The sequence below is a fragment of the Centroberyx affinis genome, unplaced genomic scaffold, assembly GCF_046629955.1.
Source record: "Centroberyx affinis isolate AG114_WGS23_722 - 3 ecotype Tasmania unplaced genomic scaffold, CSIRO-AGI_Caff_v1 ptg000127l_1, whole genome shotgun sequence".
NCBI classification, from domain to species: domain Eukaryota; kingdom Metazoa; phylum Chordata; class Actinopteri; order Beryciformes; family Berycidae; genus Centroberyx; species Centroberyx affinis.
In genome coordinates, this window is record NW_027278828.1 from 75,261 (window position 1) to 93,409 (window position 18,149).

At 41.3% G+C, this 18,149-nt stretch overlaps 1 protein-coding gene across 1 annotated transcript in view; it reads right to left on the minus strand.

Annotated features, from left to right (window-relative positions):
• Window positions 1-17,746, minus strand: part of LOC139652624 (neuronal acetylcholine receptor subunit alpha-7-like) — a 32,011-nt gene extending 14,265 nt beyond the window's left edge. Inside the window, exons 1-4 of the mRNA XM_071529763.1 lie at window positions 17,731-17,746; window positions 14,823-14,962; window positions 7,131-7,175; window positions 3,123-3,232 (exon numbers count right to left, since the gene is read on the minus strand). Of these exons, the coding sequence (XP_071385864.1) occupies window positions 3,123-3,232; window positions 7,131-7,175; window positions 14,823-14,962; window positions 17,731-17,746 (311 nt within the window). The remainder of the gene's footprint in view (window positions 1-3,122; window positions 3,233-7,130; window positions 7,176-14,822; window positions 14,963-17,730) is intronic.
• Between the last annotated feature and the right edge of the window lie 403 nt (window positions 17,747-18,149).

Genomic DNA, 18,149 nt, shown 5'->3' on the forward strand with positions numbered 1-18,149 from the left:
TCTGTCTCTCTTTCTCTTTCTCTCTCTCTCTCTCTCACTCTCCCTCTCTTCCCATCTTGCACACACTTCACACACGCATATGCACATGGGCCAAGCTGGAAATCTATCTCAATCTCCCCCCTCATAAAAGAATCCTCGATCACCTTGAAGGTAACACTGAAAAGCCAGCACCATCAATCACCTTCAACTCTGCTTCGTACCGTGTTGTCTTACCCACATTACAAGTGTGATTCTGTGAGTGAGAGAGAGTGAGCGAGAGATTCAATGTGTGATTCTGAGTGGGTGTGAGAAGGATTGATGCATTGAACCCATCTTATTCCCTTGTTAAATGGCCTCTCTTAGGGATTGACACTTTAATAATGGTCAACAATCACACAACCTCTCCCCAGTGCCTTTTACAGTCAACTGTTTATCCAGTGCTATAAAAAGCATTTTTAGTCACATAGGGACATCTATGATAGTGCCACGGTGTTTCCCAGAGTGGTATTCCCCTGCAGATTGATATGATTTATGCTTAGTAAGGAATTGGTCCTCATTAAAGTAACAACCGTCTTTCATTTTTGAGCTTGCAGTGTGTTACTGAAACTGTCTCTCAATAGCAAGTGCTGAAGCCATACTCAGGAATAACTTGATACACAGAAAAAAATCATGGAACTAATGATAAGTAGCTCTAACAATATGTAACAGAAGTTGTGACAACAAGCATCTCAGTGTGTTCTTCCAAACTGCAAAATGTAGGCCCTCTTAGGTTTTTTGGGATACTTCATTATACTTCTAAATTTACCTTTAGGCAAAAAAAAGGTGATGCAAGTCCAGATATTACTGTCAAAACCAGAATCTTCCAGAGCTAAAGAAACTTCAGAGAAGGAACAGCAAAATTCCTTGCAAAGTAAGCTCTTCTCTGTGGTCTTACAGATGCAAACTCTCATAGACAGTTTTTTGCAGGCTGTCTTGCTTCATTTGCATCACGTCTACCCTTCCACTCATCTTTTTCTGCCATTCTTCCCCTCCCACTCTCCTCCAGCTTTCGATAGCTACAATCCTTTAATAGCCTTCCACTCACAGCAAAACAGGAATATAGGAATGAGACCTGCATCACTCTCGCATGCCAGACAAGTTAAATCATGTAATCCCATTGGATGTACCACATAGAGGCACACTGAGTATTGTTGATGTTTTTTTCAACATGCCACAGCTGTGTAGCAAGAGGGTAAATGCTCTGGATGTTTTTTTGATTACCATGAAAGCAGTTGACTGAAATAAACTTCTAAATGCAGCTTGTGTTTCAGCACAAAATGGACACCGCCCTCATTTGTTTAAAGGATCACACAGAAAGCTGTTAACAAAATGAACTCTGGTGGATCAACAAATCACTCATCATCAAACTTGAGAGGTTCTACAAGTCAGTCGCACTGAAAAACCCATCAGGTCCAGGCCACATACTGAATATCAAATCAGAAACACCCAGTACAGTTATGATCAAACCTCAAACTCATTTCTTTGTATCTGCAACATAATAATCGAACCAAGCAGTGGAACTGGCAAAGGCGACTCATCTCCATCCCAATAGTCTGAGAGCCAAAATGGCTTAGCTGGGTGAATAGGGAAGAGATTCTGCTAGAATGACCTATGAATCCGAGAGAACAGTGAGCTCTTCAGAATCCAGATTATCTCTCTTTGTTCCCATGTAAAGTCCCACTCCCTGACAAAGGTGTGAGAGGAAATGAGCTCGGCCAGGCGAATGTTTCCGCTCAGTATCTAGCTGAGATCTTTAGAGTTGGATATGAGAGCAAACCAATTGTATAAACATGCTGAAATTATATGATTACACCTTATATGCATGAGTAAAATATTGTGAGTGAAGGCATACAAGCTGCACAAAATTTCATATTGATGAGATCCAGTTCTGTCTATTCTTCTCATGTCAAATGCAATACCATTAATTTTACAATAACTGTAGAAACTTCCAGTCACTTGGCACACAGTGATTTCAGCTGGCTTCTTCTGCCCTACTACTGCCCATTACGGCCAACAGATGCAAAGCCCCCTGGGAGTTGCGGTTTATTTCCTCGCAGAGGCAATCAGCTCAATCATCTCATTAGGTGAGGCTGTAGCCAAAGATGAAATCTCAGCAAGGGAGTGTTTTTATTTGTCTACCCACTGTGTTATTGGGTAAACAGAATCCATGCAATCTAGATTATCTATCCATGTATTACAGAAAAAATACTCTAAGACAAGCCACAAGCCAATATAATGACTATTGCTGGCTTAAATAACCAAAGCAGAGGAGAGGAGAGGCGAGGAGAGGCGAGGAGAGGAGAGGAGAGGAGAGGAGAGGAGAGGAGAGGAGAGGAGAGGAGAGGAGAGGAGATTAGACGAGAAGAGAGCAATGACAGATTAGCCACAGCGCCTGTCAGGCCAGTGCCCAGTGGCCACCAATAGTTGCCAATAAAAACAAGGTTCTCCCCAATTCTGTCTGCCTTTCTTTGTGCCTTGCTTAATGTCAATATATCTCTATTAGATAACCATTTGAATCCATCTACACGAGTGCTTCTGAATGCAGCTATGGTGAAATAATAAATGGCCCTGTCAGTAAAAAAGTAGTGGAATTTTATGAACCCATGGAGTAGAAACTAAATTTGAATAGTAAACCTACCCAATGTGATAAAAACAACCAAGCAGTTGGGCTACGACAGTTAAAGCCTGAGAACCTGAGGTTGGAAAATAGCTGTCTCTGTGAACTGGCTTGTAAGTTCTCTCTGTCCTTATTGCAATGTGCTAAAAATGTGTAGCTTTACTGGTTTGTGTTAGTCACTTAATTTCAAGCCCTTCAAATTTCCTCAGCATCACCTTGTGTTCAATGCTGAGTAGGAAGGCTTCTCATCCTCCATCCAACTTCCTAATAGTGTGCCTACTACCGAGAACAGCTGTTGATGTCTTCTATATTATATTGTTATTGTAACCAACTATGCTGTACAATAGAGCATTACAGTGGAAATGTCTGAAGGGAGGAAGAAGAGAAGAGAAGAGAAGAGAAGAGAAGAGAAGAGAAGAGAAGAGAAGAGAAGAGAAGAGAAGAGAAGAGAAACACAGCAACACTGTGAGGCGTGAGTCTGGCCTACCTGTTGTAGAGGAGGATGTCTGGGACCCATATCTGACTGGAGGGGAAGCGGAGGTTCTGCACCCCGGGGTAACTCTCTGCGTTCCACGACAGGTAGATGTCTGTCCAATACTGGAGGAAACGATAGAGAAGAGGCAGAGAGTGAGATAAGAAAAAAAGGAGATGAGATGAAAAACAGAGAAAGAGATGAGGATAGACAGGAGGGAGTAGGAAAAAAGAAAGAGAGATTTGGACACATGATAAAAGTTAAGTGAGCAAAGCAAAGAAAAGGAGAATTGGGGAGAAGGAGGAGGAGGGAAGATAGAAAAAACATGGAGAAAAGTGACAGAGATAAAGTTGAGAAATAAACAGAGCAGACCAGTTTCAGGCAGACAGTTGAACTCCCTCCAACAACGCAGTGAGCAAAAAACGAGATGAGTGCCAAATCAACTTAAGGCTCTCTAGTTTGTTTCTCTTTGTGGCCCAGCCAACTCGTCCTTGTTGTTGTTGATGCATTTGTTGATGTCTTGTTTGGCACGGCGACTCGTTAGCAACGTTCAAAGCTGTGACAGCGAGACGCGTTTCACAACTTAAATAGGGTTGGTACAATGCCACGTACATCATCTGCGCATCACAGTGTCTCACCTAACGTGTTGACGAAGTGTTAGGTGTTCACAAGTGTACTTACCCGACACTGCAAAGCATTATCCTCCCACAATGGCACGCGCGACAGAAACGCATCAGAACATTAGAGCTCAGACCAACCTTTAACTGTCAGAAATCAAATCTTTTCCCATTACACGGGCTAATATTCCGACAGCTGTTGGCTCTTACTCCGGATCTCCAGCTCTGATAATGAAGCCCGGCCATGAAATGAAACCTTGCCAGCAGTTGTTGGCACTGACCCCTACACTCTCATTTGAGCCTGAGCCCATAAGCTGCAAGGGCTAACTGAGCACAGCAGCAAAGCATTTAAAAGCACAGAGTGAGGGTGTGTTCTGTGCTGCCGCTGTGCATCCGTGTCTTTTCATGGCATACAATAGATGATGTGTGATCTGTGGAACGGTATGCAGTACATGGATATTTTTGTGTCTTGGCATGTAAGCACATTTATTTGTGTGTGTTTCTGCGTCTGTCTGTTTTTGTGTGTGTCTATGTCTGCGTCTGTGTGCATGTTTGCATGTGTGTGTGTGTGTGAGTGTCTAGTATAAGTATGTATAGATTCTGGCACTCAGATGTTGTAGCCACAGGGCATATTCCCTATAGAGCAAATGCAGTCCCATTACTGATGTGGCCACTGATTGTTTATTGCCAGTACACTGGGCATGTGTGTGTGTGTGTGTGTGTGTGTGTGTGTGTGTGTGTGTGTAATCGCCAAGTGTCTATTTTTGTGCTTGCTCTAGTGTGTACTTGCCCCTGTGTGTGTATGTGCATGTGTGCACATACACATGCAAATCTGTCTGTACATCCGTGCCTCTGAACATGTATATGTGACCTTATTATCAACCCAACGTCACATAAGTTGCTGATTCGCTCTCATCAAAGAAATACCATCCATCTAAAGTGGGTCTGCTGACATATGTCTCCGCTCATGCAGCTAATTGCTTAATCACTACACTTGTCATCTCTGGGCCTCGGCGGTTTGGTACTAGAGAGCCTCCTCTTTCATGTTAGTTGGCTAGGAAAGCGCAACTAACAGCCAACTGAACAAAAACACACCTCAATAACTTTGTAGTCTGTCAGGAATAGATGAGGAGGACACTGGGCTACATAAGGTAACAACTGTCTAAGAATAGGTTTGTAGTTATATAATAGAAATTTAGGAAAGCGGCACTAATTTGAGACTTACTAGATTCTTAAAAGAGTGTGAAATTCATTCACAAGTCTGAGAATGATTCTGGAACTCTGAGAACTTTTAGGATTCTTACTTATATGTAAAGAACAAATGTGAACATCACATATCTAAGAAAAAAAAAAGCCAATCAGCTAATAGTTGACCAAAAAATTAAACGACTCACCACGTCTCTAGCGTAGGTAGGGTTTGTTAACTGTAATGACCTTCTACACTTCTCTCTAATGTGCATGTAGCCTCTTTCCAACAAATCTGCTGCCACTGCAAAGTCTCCTCAGCCACCAGAGCCAGACAGAAAACTCCAAATTAGACTGCTGAGTGGACAATAAATTGCTTAAAAAGACTTACAGTACACACAGATACAGTCTGTTTAACTGTCTGTGTAACTACATGTAAATTCTAGAAAAAAATGCAAAATACATGACACATAATACATCTAATACATGACATACACAGTGTATTGCAGTATTATATACATTAAAAACACCCTCTCCATCTGTAAACTAGAATTAAAACTAGGGTTAGCCACATCCAGGGCACAGGTATAGGCTGAAAACTTAAAGGACGCCTTCTATAACTGCTAGGCTCCCTGACGTACAGTAATGTGCTGGCTGCAGCAATATCCCATCAACCATGAGAGCTGGCTGTAGAGGAAGGCACTGAGGTAACACACTCAGTTCTTAGACAGAAAACTGGAGCTCATTATAGTTCTCACAGTTAAAGACCACATCAAACTACATCCATTCTGGAGTGGGACTTTCATTGCCTCCTAAACCTCCGTAATCCTAAAATCCTCCACATCCCTGAAGACTCAGCGCTGAACTTGCCCCTTGCCTGCCTATCTGTATACGCTAGTTAATGTACTTCCCAGGTTCTCCTTCAAAACCTGCTGTGTCAGCAAAGCCCTCTCAGCCATTACACCAAAGTGGATGCCAGTATTAAAGAGGTGGCCACCTGAATAATTGATTCTGTCTTTGACTGTGAGCTGGTCAACCTGACTTGATGTGGCACGTCCAACAGCATCAGGGGTTGCGGGGTGTGGGCTGTAATATCCTGATCACGGTTGCCATGGTAATGAGGCAGTAGCACCTACAGTCCATGGATCGCCTGATGCATTGTAACATATACATTAGCTATGCATCTTTCTTGCACCATTATATCATTTTCAAGTTTTTATTATGGGATAGATTTCTAATAGCTCAACTATGCATGTGTCCACATGCATAGATGCCAATGAACAGAGGTGGGAAGTAACTAAGTACATTTACTCAACTACTGTACTTAAGTACAGTTTTGAGGTACTGGCACTTTACTTAAGTATTTCCATTTTGTGAGACTTCATACTTTTACTCCACTATATGTATCTGATGGCTGTATTTACTAGTTACTTTGCAGAATAAGGATTTACATGCAAAACATATGATACGCTCATAAAATATGTTGCATTGTTTGAGCATTATTTGAACTCCCACACAGTATATGGAGTATTTAGACCTACAGCATTAAAATACTTCTTATAGGTTAATGCATTAATAATTTAACACTCTGAAAGGGACCGTTCTTCAGAATAAGTATGTTTACTTTTGATACTTAAGTACATTTTACTGCTAATACTTCTATACTTTTACTTAAGTAAACGTTTGTTTACTTTCAATTAAGTATTTATCCATTATAGTATTGCTACTTTTACGTAAGTAAAGGATTTGATTACTTTTTCCACCACTGGCAATGAAAGACTAGACAAGCTGGTGTAAGCAAGAGATGGTGTGGAGGTCTGAGAATGAGCACTAAAGCCAAACTAACAATACCTCCCTTTATAGTAAAGCAGAGATATTGTAAAACATAATGCAACTTCCAGCATCCAAACCATTTTCACAGTACTGTCTAGTCTAAACTTCAGCCTTCACAGTATTTTTTCACTGTGTCAGCACGGGGCCCTAGAGACTCACTGAAACGTTTTTGGAAATTTTATCACAGAAACAGTTTCTGTTGCATAACAAAAGGCTATTGATTGCAATTTCAAATCTAACTGCCTCTGTGCCTTTGTATGCACTCAGATGTGAATACTTTTTGAAGTTGGAAATACAAATGGCACACGCACACACACCTTCCAAAAACATACAGAAATGACTATTATTACGGAATGATCACACAAAAGAGCTTGGAGAAGAGACATACCAGCTGCAGCCAGGCATTTGTGATCAAAACTTGGTTCTTTTCATCCTGGAGGGAAACAGAAGAGAGGGAGAGGAGAGAGAAAGCATTATCAGTACCAAGTGGAGGTGGTTTCAGACAGATAGTGAATGAAAATATTCCCCTGCGGGAGAGAGAAAGAGAAATAAATACAGCATGTCTGGAAAACTTGAGGTAAGATTAAGAAACAGATTGGCCATGAAATCAACAGCAGCACAGAGCTGGAAAGTTCACTGAAAGACAACAATGGCACTGCAACCTTTTTCTGGCACATGTTTTTTTTTCCAATTTAATGTGACAGAATAGAATAGAATGGAATAGAATATCTTTATTTACAGCATAAAGCACTTTTCAAAGTCTAGTTTTTGATAGTTCCTTGTTTGTTCCAGTCTTGCAGAACTCAAACTCATAAGTGCTTTGCCCTCAGTAACGACCAACTGACCAGTCATATGAATGCACACTAGTGGCTTTTAAAACTTGTGATGAGTATGAATTATCCGTTAGAGCTGTCCCATTAGATGATAAATCACATAATAAAAGCAACACCAACCTAAACCCTCAGTACATTCAACAGTTCTTGTTTATGCATTTGAGGCCACTGTACAAACAGGTTTCCTGCACATTTGCTATTGCTAGGCTAAAACGTTCACTTTTTTCAATTGAAGCACTAAAGCACATTTTCATACAAATAAATGTTATAAATCTTTGATAGTAATTTAACACCTGGTGTTGGGTCGGTCTTTTGGCACACAGGAATTAATGTGTTTTACGTTTCCAGCCGCAGCAACGGCGGTTTGTTTGGAATATAACATAATAATATATAACAGAAGAAGAACTGGGTGACCAGCATGAGCAGCGATAGCCACCATGACTGAACAAAGAAAAGACCAGTACTTAAGGAAATTCAAACTTCATCAACAGAAAGTCCACTGTGGATAGAGCAGAGCTAAAACCCCACAGCAATGACCTCCAAAAATGTCGACAAAAAAAAGTTAAGATTTTCAAACAACCTTGGAATCAAGAGAAGACAAATGAAACTGGGAAAACACAGCAATTCAAGAAAGATGTACAAGACACAGTAGGAAAGATGTGGCGCACTTACGAAGAGAGGAGTGTACAACTCCTATCAACGTCATGAAAACAGTAACACACACAGACTCAGCGGCTCCAGTTGCATCTCAGTATAATTCAATATTTCGGTGGCACAGGGTCAGCTTACGGTCAAATGGTCAGAGAGAGAGAGAGAGAGCGAGAGAGAAAGAATGAAAGAAATGAAGAGAGGGATGAGGAGGGAGAGAGAGAGAGGCCGAGATCGAGGGAGAAGGAGGCAGAGCAGACAGAGGTTGAGGCAGAGAGAGAGGGAGATAGCAAGAGAAAAAAAAATGATACAAGGGGCCAGAAATAGGCACAGGGAACACAAAAAAACACCTCAAGAGGGAATAGTGTTCTACATGACAGCGAGAAGTTTTACTCCTCGTGTTACACATCGGTACATAGTGTGACTGTGCATGTCAATGTGTTACCTCTGAAACTCTGCAACCTGCTTGTCAACAGTGATAGTGGGTGATAAACAGTACCAGCTCATGCTCTCTGCGTCTCTTCACTTAGTTCACTTTCATATTCATGGAATCATTGATGTGAGTTGTTTTATCTTGTACCTGTGGCTAAATCTGGAACACCCCCAGTTCCACCCTTTCAAAACAGTTTTTTTTTTTTATTCTACTGTGCTAAAATCAAATCATGAAACCAATTCACTCACATTCATTTCTCTATATTTCTCATCCCACTCCATCTCATCTCTCTTCATCTCTTCTGTTCATCACTCTATCGCTCACTTTCACCCTCAGTCTCGTTGTCTCTGTATTTCTGCTTCTCTCGACACCATTTCAGAGGTAAAACATGGAAAAGTTGACTTTTTTTAAGAGGACAGCCATAGAAGAAAGCTCTTAAATTTGGCCTTGACTGTAGACAAGCTAGTTGAATTACTGAGGCTGACATGGTCTTTACTCAGGAAACAGACGAACGCTCTGAAAAGCAAATGTGTTTTCAAATGGATATCAAGACCGCTTTCACTCTTCTGTCGTACATAAATAGAAAGAAAGAAAGAAAGAAAGAAATATTTTTGATGATGATTATGATGATGATTGTGACAATCATGATGCCTGTGGGTGGTAAATGACTCGCTATGGGTATTGGGCCAACAGGGCCGACTTTAAACAGACTATTTCACTCTGAGATCACAAGGCTGTTGGATTCCATTTGACACTCAGGAAAAACAAGGAAATAGCTTAAAGATACAGTAATATCAGTAAATAATAAAAATGTCTGCCACAAAACATATGGTGTTGCTGAAATTGTTCAGCAACCAATCGATATTGCAGTATATAGGGCACAGACTGTATACCTATGTTCTACACAGTAAGATTGATAGCACTGCAAAACCATCCGTGTGTGTGTGTGTGTGGACAATAAAGGTTTTTGAAGAGATCAGTTGTTCCAGAGCATATAAACATAATGTTTGTTTCTGTAGATCTCATTATGTTATCCATTTATTGAACTACTGTAAAAATAAGGTTTTAGAAAGCAAGCAGACACCGTACACACACACACACACACACACACACGCACACGCACACGCACACGCACACGCACACGCACACACACACACACACACACACAAACAGTGAGGTTTTCCTTTCGGACCTCTCTCTCTTCCAGTGATGTAGTGGAAAATAAATATGAAGGTGAGTATATGAACTCCAATTTGTGATCACTGCTAATTGAACAACCACCTATATGAAAAAGAATATATATATATATATATATATATATATATATATATTTATTATATTTATGTTTTATTTTATTGAACAGACCACGCTTTCATGTAGCTATCTTGCATGAATCTGACACTCACACTATGATGTATGCTACAAACTGTCGTTATCATTAAGATGTATATCAGCTTAAAACGGTGGTTAAACTCTATTTCACCAATGAAAAGGTACGTAAACTCCCTCATCTTACTTGAAGATTGCCGTGAAAATCGATTCTCATTCAGCTTCCACCCCTCCTCTCCGCCTTCCCTCCTCCCTAACTCCCCCCTCGCTCCAATCTTATCTCCACCTGTCCTTTCTGATCTGTCCCGCTTTTAAACAGCCTTCTTTCTCTACTGCTAAAATAGAACAGCCTCCCATTGTGTTCTTCACAAAACAACACTGTTCTGTCCCTTTGGTGTATGTGTGTGTGCGTGCGTGTGTGTGTGTGTGTGTGTGTGTGTGTGCGTGTGTGTGTGTGTGTGTGTGTATGTGTGTGAGCAAGCACGCAATCCATGAGATTTGGCTTTGGTTTGAGGTTGTTTTGTATTTTGTGCTTGACCTCTCCTTTGTGGTGTTTTCTGGGGTTTTGCTCAACTGCAATGGGCGGTATCAGCCCCGTCGCACCCAATACAAACACTCTAATCTCCTCATAAATCTGCTCTGATTGGTTTTAGAGAGACTGACAAGGGATTGATAGACACTTGCACCCAATGAAAGCTCCTTAAACGTAATTTATTGTAACTCCATTATAGGCTCAAGGCCAAAATCATGTTGTTTGCTTTTCTTTTATATCTCAAGTGATGAGTTATTTTAAATCTTCATGTATAGTGTTCCAAAAACAGCATTTCATCTGTGGAATTCAGTATTATCCCCATTAGGAACAATGGGATAGCATCTTATCTATTTTCTTTGAATCCAGATCAGGAGACCATGATGAGTGTTTCAAAGATGTTGAATTATCAAACAATGAAGAAGAATGAAATCTTTAAATCCTGAATCATATCTCAGAATCTGTAATATTTGTGTCCTGGACTAAATTGCCATACTGCTACATTCACCTTTGATTTTCATCAAATTCCTAGAAATGGATCGTTTGACAGGGCACTGCGATATCACGGGTGAACACTGTGCCTTCATGTTTTGAAAAGGTTCAACGCATATGGGTGAGCTTCTGATGCAGTGCAGCTGAGTGCGCGCAGATAGGAGGCATCACTGTCTTGTTTAGCAAGAGCACAATGAAAGGTGTTAGTCTATATGCACCTCCAGCCTCAGGTGCTGGGTTGATAGAACTCAAATGTGAACGCAAGCGGACAACTGAAAAACATACGCTCCAAAACACAGTTTTTTAATACGAATGATTCTGCCCTAGTGGGCCTTCATCAGGTGAGGAGGGTCAGACGCAGGCTCGTTTATTCCACACTAGAAATCACTGGCTTTGCACCACCGACAGTTGACACCATATAAACTGATCGCAGAAAGATTTTGCAATTCTTTCTTTCTTTCTTTCTTTCTTTCTATCTTTCTTTCTTACATACTTTCTTTCTTTCTTTCTTACATACTTTCTTTCAATGACTGAACTGGACCTGTACTCTTTTGTTCTTTTAATCACATATAGAGTCCATCTGCGACATACTCCATCCCTACATTACAAGTAGGTCGCTCAGGACTTCTGACCAGGGTTTGCTGGTTGTCCCTCGCTCTGGACTCAAAACTAAAGGTGATCAAGCCTTTGAAACTGTGGCTCCTAAACTGTGGAACATTCTTCCATTGGACTTAAGATCTGCAGACTCTAATGACACTTTCAAAAAGCAGTTAAAAACTCATCTGTTCAGACCTGGCCTTTGTTTAGCCTCTGTGTATGTAATTCTGTCTGTTTTTGTGTTGTCTTATTGTTTTTACGTCTTACTGTTTTTTTTTCTGATCTTAGTTTAACATTTTACTCTTGTAAATCACTGATAAAATGAACTTTGCTTACCTGTCAATTTAATATATGGAATCTTGAATCTTGGTTTCTTTGAATGCGTAAGCTACAGTAGATGCTCTCAGTCCGTGTGTGTGAAAGTAAGGCATATGGTGGCCTCTCCCACATTGGGTGGTAACTGCCAGACTTGTGTTTTTCTGTCTGTCCGTCAGCCTTCATGCTGAAGAACCCAGACTGTGGGCAGAACCTGCCCCAGTTCCCTGGATAGAGAGTTACCCAGGAGCAGATGGAGGCTCAGGTCACACTGCGCTACCCAGATATATTATTCATCAGCAACCAAAGGCCACATCACACAGACACACACACACATACACACACACACACACACAGAGCTTTACATTATTCACACCTGCCCAGTAAGCAATAACTCATATGGCCTTGCTAGCTTATCCATTATGAATCTAGACAGCTAACAATGTGTGGCTCCATAGAGCGGAATATTAAACAATAAGCGAATATCGTACTGGAACATCAACATAAGACACTACTGAGATCTGACAGTGTGCAAACTATCTGTCGATTTGTACAACTTACACCAATTATGAGTCTTAATTACTGTTTCCCTTTGTTGGTTAATTATGAGAGATTGAGGGTTTCACTGGATCCTACCCTCTTCCTCTTAACACACACATGCATGCACACAGGCAAATACAAAGTCACACACACACGCACACACACAAACACACGAGAGGCTGGCATATGAGCGGAGAGGCTGCAGCAGCTGGCTGGCTCAGCCTGTGACCTGATGGAGGGGAGGTCATGTGTACACAGGTTCACAGCTTCCCAGCTACAGCCTCCCAGCCCACGGGCATCTGGAGCCACAGCCAGAGACGCTCGGAGCCCGGGTCAGAGCCGTTCTGATTCTGATCTGTAAGCCACCAAGACAGCTTGCTTGGGCAGTGCTGATCGTCTACAGTGTCATAAGGGATGACAATTTATAATTATGCGTCATGATCATTTCATTTATTATTATCTTATCATCATATTGAGATGGGATTTTAATATTGAGATTAAGATGGGACTTTTATATCAGTGAGTTTATCTTCTATCCATCTTCATTCTAGCCTTATATCTACGCACACGGAAAAAGAATGGATAAAAAATATAAATATAATATAAATGGATAAAAGCATTTATTAAATAAAATGAAATTAAAATGTAAATGTACATCAGGTTTGGCCTCAGTTTAGGCCTTAGTTGTTGTTGTTTTTTTTTCAGATCCGTGGCTAATGTATGGTGAGGTTGGCTTCCAAACCAAACACCTCAATCCAGCTACACACTTTTTTCTTTACACTTTAACTTTATTTATCATTTATATCACTTTTGTGTGTCTGTTGAAGCACAGCACATATTTTGTAACTTTTCAATACAGTGCATTTTAATAACATTAATAATAAATGTTCTTTCAACATGTCTCGCTAAACACAAAATATGTGTTGGCTCTCACTTTCAACAGATGTGTTGAAATGCCACATCATTTTGAAGAGTGCCATGTTTTCTCTTGAGAAAGACTCGCCTCTTGACTATGTGTCTCCAGCAAGCCAGACACACCACCTACTTCTTCCCTCTGACAGCTCTGAAAAAACATGAAAATTATGTTTCATATTTGCTGTCGGAGGGCAGACCAGATGAATAATAGAATGGGAACCATATATAACAGCGCACCATAAAGCTCTTAACACGATGTAGTTATCATGAAGAGACGTACACATCTTGTGACAGGACTGACAACCTTGGCTCAGAGATGTGACGGGATGTCGGCTTGGGTTTTTTGGATGAATGCTCTGGCTATGTGGTCAGGCTAACCGGCAAGGGGTTATGTGTGGGTTTGTGGGTGGATAGGTGCATGAGAGGGGGAACACAGGAAACACAAAGTGAAGCTTAGGGCAAACATGTAAGAAACAAAATACAAGATGAGACCTGACAGAAAATGTACCAAAACGACAGTAGTGTTGATTTAAGTGTTGAAAAAGAGTGAAGTACAAGTGAAACAGTGAGCACTATGGCTGCACAGGGCTGCATAGGGTTTGTGAGTTTGTGTGTGTTTGTGTGTCTGTGTGTGTTTGTGTTTGTGTGTGTTTGTGTGTGCAAAATGTAGGGCACAGGGATAAGAACAGATGTTTTGCATGAGGCTTCTCTCTGTTGCGCACAACCATGAAAGAAGGAGAAACATGGGAAGAGGCTCTAAGAAGACAGCACAATGGCAGTGCCTGGAAACGCACGAAACCAAGTTAAAGTTGTGATTGGAATGGAAAAGAAGGTGAGAGAAGAAACAAGGGCGAGGAGCAGCTAAGAAGAACAATAGAGGCAAAAAGAGAGAGAGGGCACATCGCAACACTGAGATTCAATTTTCTTGTCCAATGAAAGGAGGGACTCAGGGAGTGTAGTGCCTCGAAATGAAAAAATATCGAGAGGAGAAACAAAGACCAGTGGTTTTCAAAGATGAATAACATCACTTGGTTGGGTGCAGCTACTGGTGGGTTAAGGATGGCTTTGAATACCAGTTCAGAGGAAGTAGATCTGCATTAACCACAAACTATATGCATGAGCGTGCACCACAGTCACAACAAATAACTCAAAAGTAATACCTTAAACAAAAGAAGAAAAAAAAACAACACGTACCGATGTGCAAATAACTCAAAAGAAATACCTTTCAAAAAAACAAAAACAGCACATACCGATGTGCAAAAACTCTCACAAAGACAGTGTTCAACTAACTCTATCTCTAGCTCGCTCTGTTGATTTCAAAACAAATTCCACTCACACACACACACACACACACACACACACAGCCTCTCTTCCTCTTTCTGTCTTCACACACACACTCTATGCCTCTAACTTTCTAACACACATACACACACACAGGCACACACTCACCACGTCAATGATTTGTAGCAGTGTGAGGCCCAGTTCCACCACTATGGGTGCGGAGTCGTTTTGGACGGGTCTCTCCAGCCGATTGTAGTTGACCATCAGGTCACTGTACAGCTTCCTCTGGTGCACACCGCCATGACAACCTGGAGGAGGGCAAAGGGAGAGGGAGTCAAGGATAGAGGGAAGGAGGGAGGGAAGGAAGGAGAGAGAGGGGAGCAGGAATGGGATGGAAAGAGAGAGGGATAATAGAGAGGGAAGCAGGGTTAGGGTTAGGAGGAGGAAGGAGGCACAGAGGACGAGTTGGACGAGAGGGAGGGATGGAGAGAGACAAGGAGAGAAAAGGCAGAGGAAAGATCAACAGATGGGATGAAGAAAAATGGGGTTGAGAGACAGAGAGGGAGAAAGAGAGAAAAGGGGGAGAGGAAGAGAGGAGAAGGGAAGGGAGGGGGTGAGGCGATAAGAGGAAGGAATCGAGGAGATAGAATAGGGGGGAGAGATGGAAGAGTCACAACTCAGTTCTGCTGTCATTTATAAAGAGGCAGTTAAAGAGGCAGTTTTATAAAACATTTTCAAGATATTCTCCAGACATTTAAATTGTGATAATTTAATCAACGCTATCATCATAACTGCAGTGATTATTCCCAACAATGTTCGCATATAGAGCCAAGTCCCTAAGCAAAAGCGATTAAGACACGATATGCTGAACCCATTATGAGCATAATATTAACACAGTGAGCAGTAATTATGTTGATGATGCATTTGCTTTGTCTCTCCTGTATTCATTAGGCCTCATCAAGTGGCAACAATGAGACATCAATCTTAAGTGTGAATGAATATTACGATATATCCCCTGATGCAAAAGTAAACCCAGCCAGTTGTGAAGGTGGCACTTTTCTCTCACACTGCACTTATTTTTTTCAACACTTGTAGAGGTTGTTAGAAACCCTGGTCCATGTATATAACCCATGTAGTCCAAAAGAGTAGATAATCATTTTAGGAAAAAAAAATGCTACCCTATATTCACTTTCAGTGTTTTAAAAGCTCACGACTTTATGTAATCTAAAATCTTACAATGTTGTAAGCAAAGATATTAATACAATTAATAATTTCAATAGTATTCAGTAGTATACTAAACATTCTATAAATCCAGTAGCTTTCCTTTCAATCATTTTGGAATAAAACTCAGTTCTTCTCTCAGATATTATCAGATATAAAATATATGCTTAGGTTTCTGCATCTTTTGTGGCGTGTAAATCATACAGTGACCATGAAATTGCTTGAGAAAAATGTGTACACATTTTCTCTGGCAGAAACAGTCAATTGTGGAATTCTGAAAGGAAAGTACAGTTGTATTGTCTGTCATGATGCTGAAATACCAGGAAAATGACTGCTGTTACAGTAAAATAATGCCACAGACATCTCTCTAAGGTGCCTCACTTCCTTCTTCAGAATCGCTCAGAGGAGGATTAGAGACATAAGCTTGAATGATTTTGTTTCCAGTTCTACATTTAGAATCAAAGCACTCGGTATGAATTGAAAAACATTATATAACTACTTACTATTGTTCACACTTAAGTTACTCCTGAAACTCAGGAGGAGCACCTCCTACTCACTCGCCGGTTGCCCCCAGCGCAACAGCCCCGAAACTTTCAGATCACCTCATCCTTCAGCATCTCACCTCAGCCGGAACTGAAAAGATCTCAGCCTGCATCTCCCCAATGCCCCTCGTCCAAATTAGGTGTTGTCTCAACACATTCCAGCAATTACCAAGTGACAGCCAAGACGTGAGCGCACCCAGAATGACTGAGTGGATGGCTAATTAGCTAATGAGCCGAAAATAAACAAAGACAGCTTGCTGTGTGTTTGTGTGTGATTGTGTTGTTGAGTGTGAGGTGGGGCACCCCTAAATCTTGGCGTGACGGGAAATCTGCATAATGGGGCTAAGAGTGACAGAGTTCACGGACTGAAATGAGCTGAGCCAAAACAAGCTGAGCAAAGGTGAGCTTAACAGTAAATACCCCTGACACAAGATGATCCCACTCCTGGATGGATGGATGATGGATGGATGATGGATGGATGATGAATGGATGGATGCATAGCCAGTTCTATGCATAGGCGACAAGAGCGGTCCCCTAGGGCGTCATCCGTCCAGATAGGCCAAGAGAAAAAAAAATTGATCAAAATCCATTTTATCATTGTGATATGGCAGTGGTGAGTCCAGCAACACCAAAAAAAATTACAAAAAAAAAAAAAGTCTCATGCAATTTGATATCTCTGACTCCAGCTACAGGTGTGTGTGTGTGGGTGTGTGTGGGGGAAACATGCGTTCACCATGTCATGAGTCCATCTTTCTCTCCCTGCCAACTTTACTTTGTAGATTGGTATTGGTACATTCTACCTTTCATACACCGAGCCGACAACAACAGACTGATTGTGTTGTGCATAAATTTGTAACCGAGTCGACCTAACAAATGAACACTCTGCTCCCTTCAAGGTGCTGTCGGAAATATGTAGGGGGGGGCGCTTGTACACAATCTCTCCTAGGGCAACAAAAAGGACAGAGCCGAGCCTGGATGGATAAAGTCGGTGAACAGGATGGAAAGCAACCTACCAAGGAAAGAATAGTTTGGTGAAGAAATGCAAATATTGCATATAGTAGATCTATAGTAGACAGTAAATTTAATAAAACTCATCCATCTATTCCCTATATGACCGGAACTGTTTGTTTCCAACAAAAACTGATGGCAGCAACCATTTTACAGTCTTCCCCAATTGGAGCATTGCGTTAGTTCAGTATACACAGTGAAGTCGTGCACGCCATCAGCTGATCATCTATCAGATGCTTACAATCACCAATCACATTCAAACAAGTCAATGAGGCGGTCTTTATAATCTGACAGCTCACACTCACTCTGCGGATCATTCATGCCTCTGCTGCGGTTGACCCAAGTCGCTGCAAAAAACACCCTCCACCACTCCAACCTCCTCCTGCTATTATCTGTACACAGTACGTTTTGCAAAGCTACCTCTGAATTATGTGTGGTTTTATGTGATGGTTTTCATATTATTGAATCATATATGTCTATCATGCCTCTGGGTTTTATTGTACTCCCCGCAGACTCTCTCGCATGCTGCTTGGATTCATTCACTGCTCCCCAAGAGCAGAGCCTTTTTCACTAAATACAGCTGTATTTACCATTCGTTGCAATAAATGGTCCAAACTCCTTTGACATAAGTGTTTCTGACTGAACTTTTCCCCTTGCGCTCTAAATAGCATGATAAAATAGCGCTCCAAGCCAAGTGCTTTCTGCCTCTTCCCTGTGAGATGGA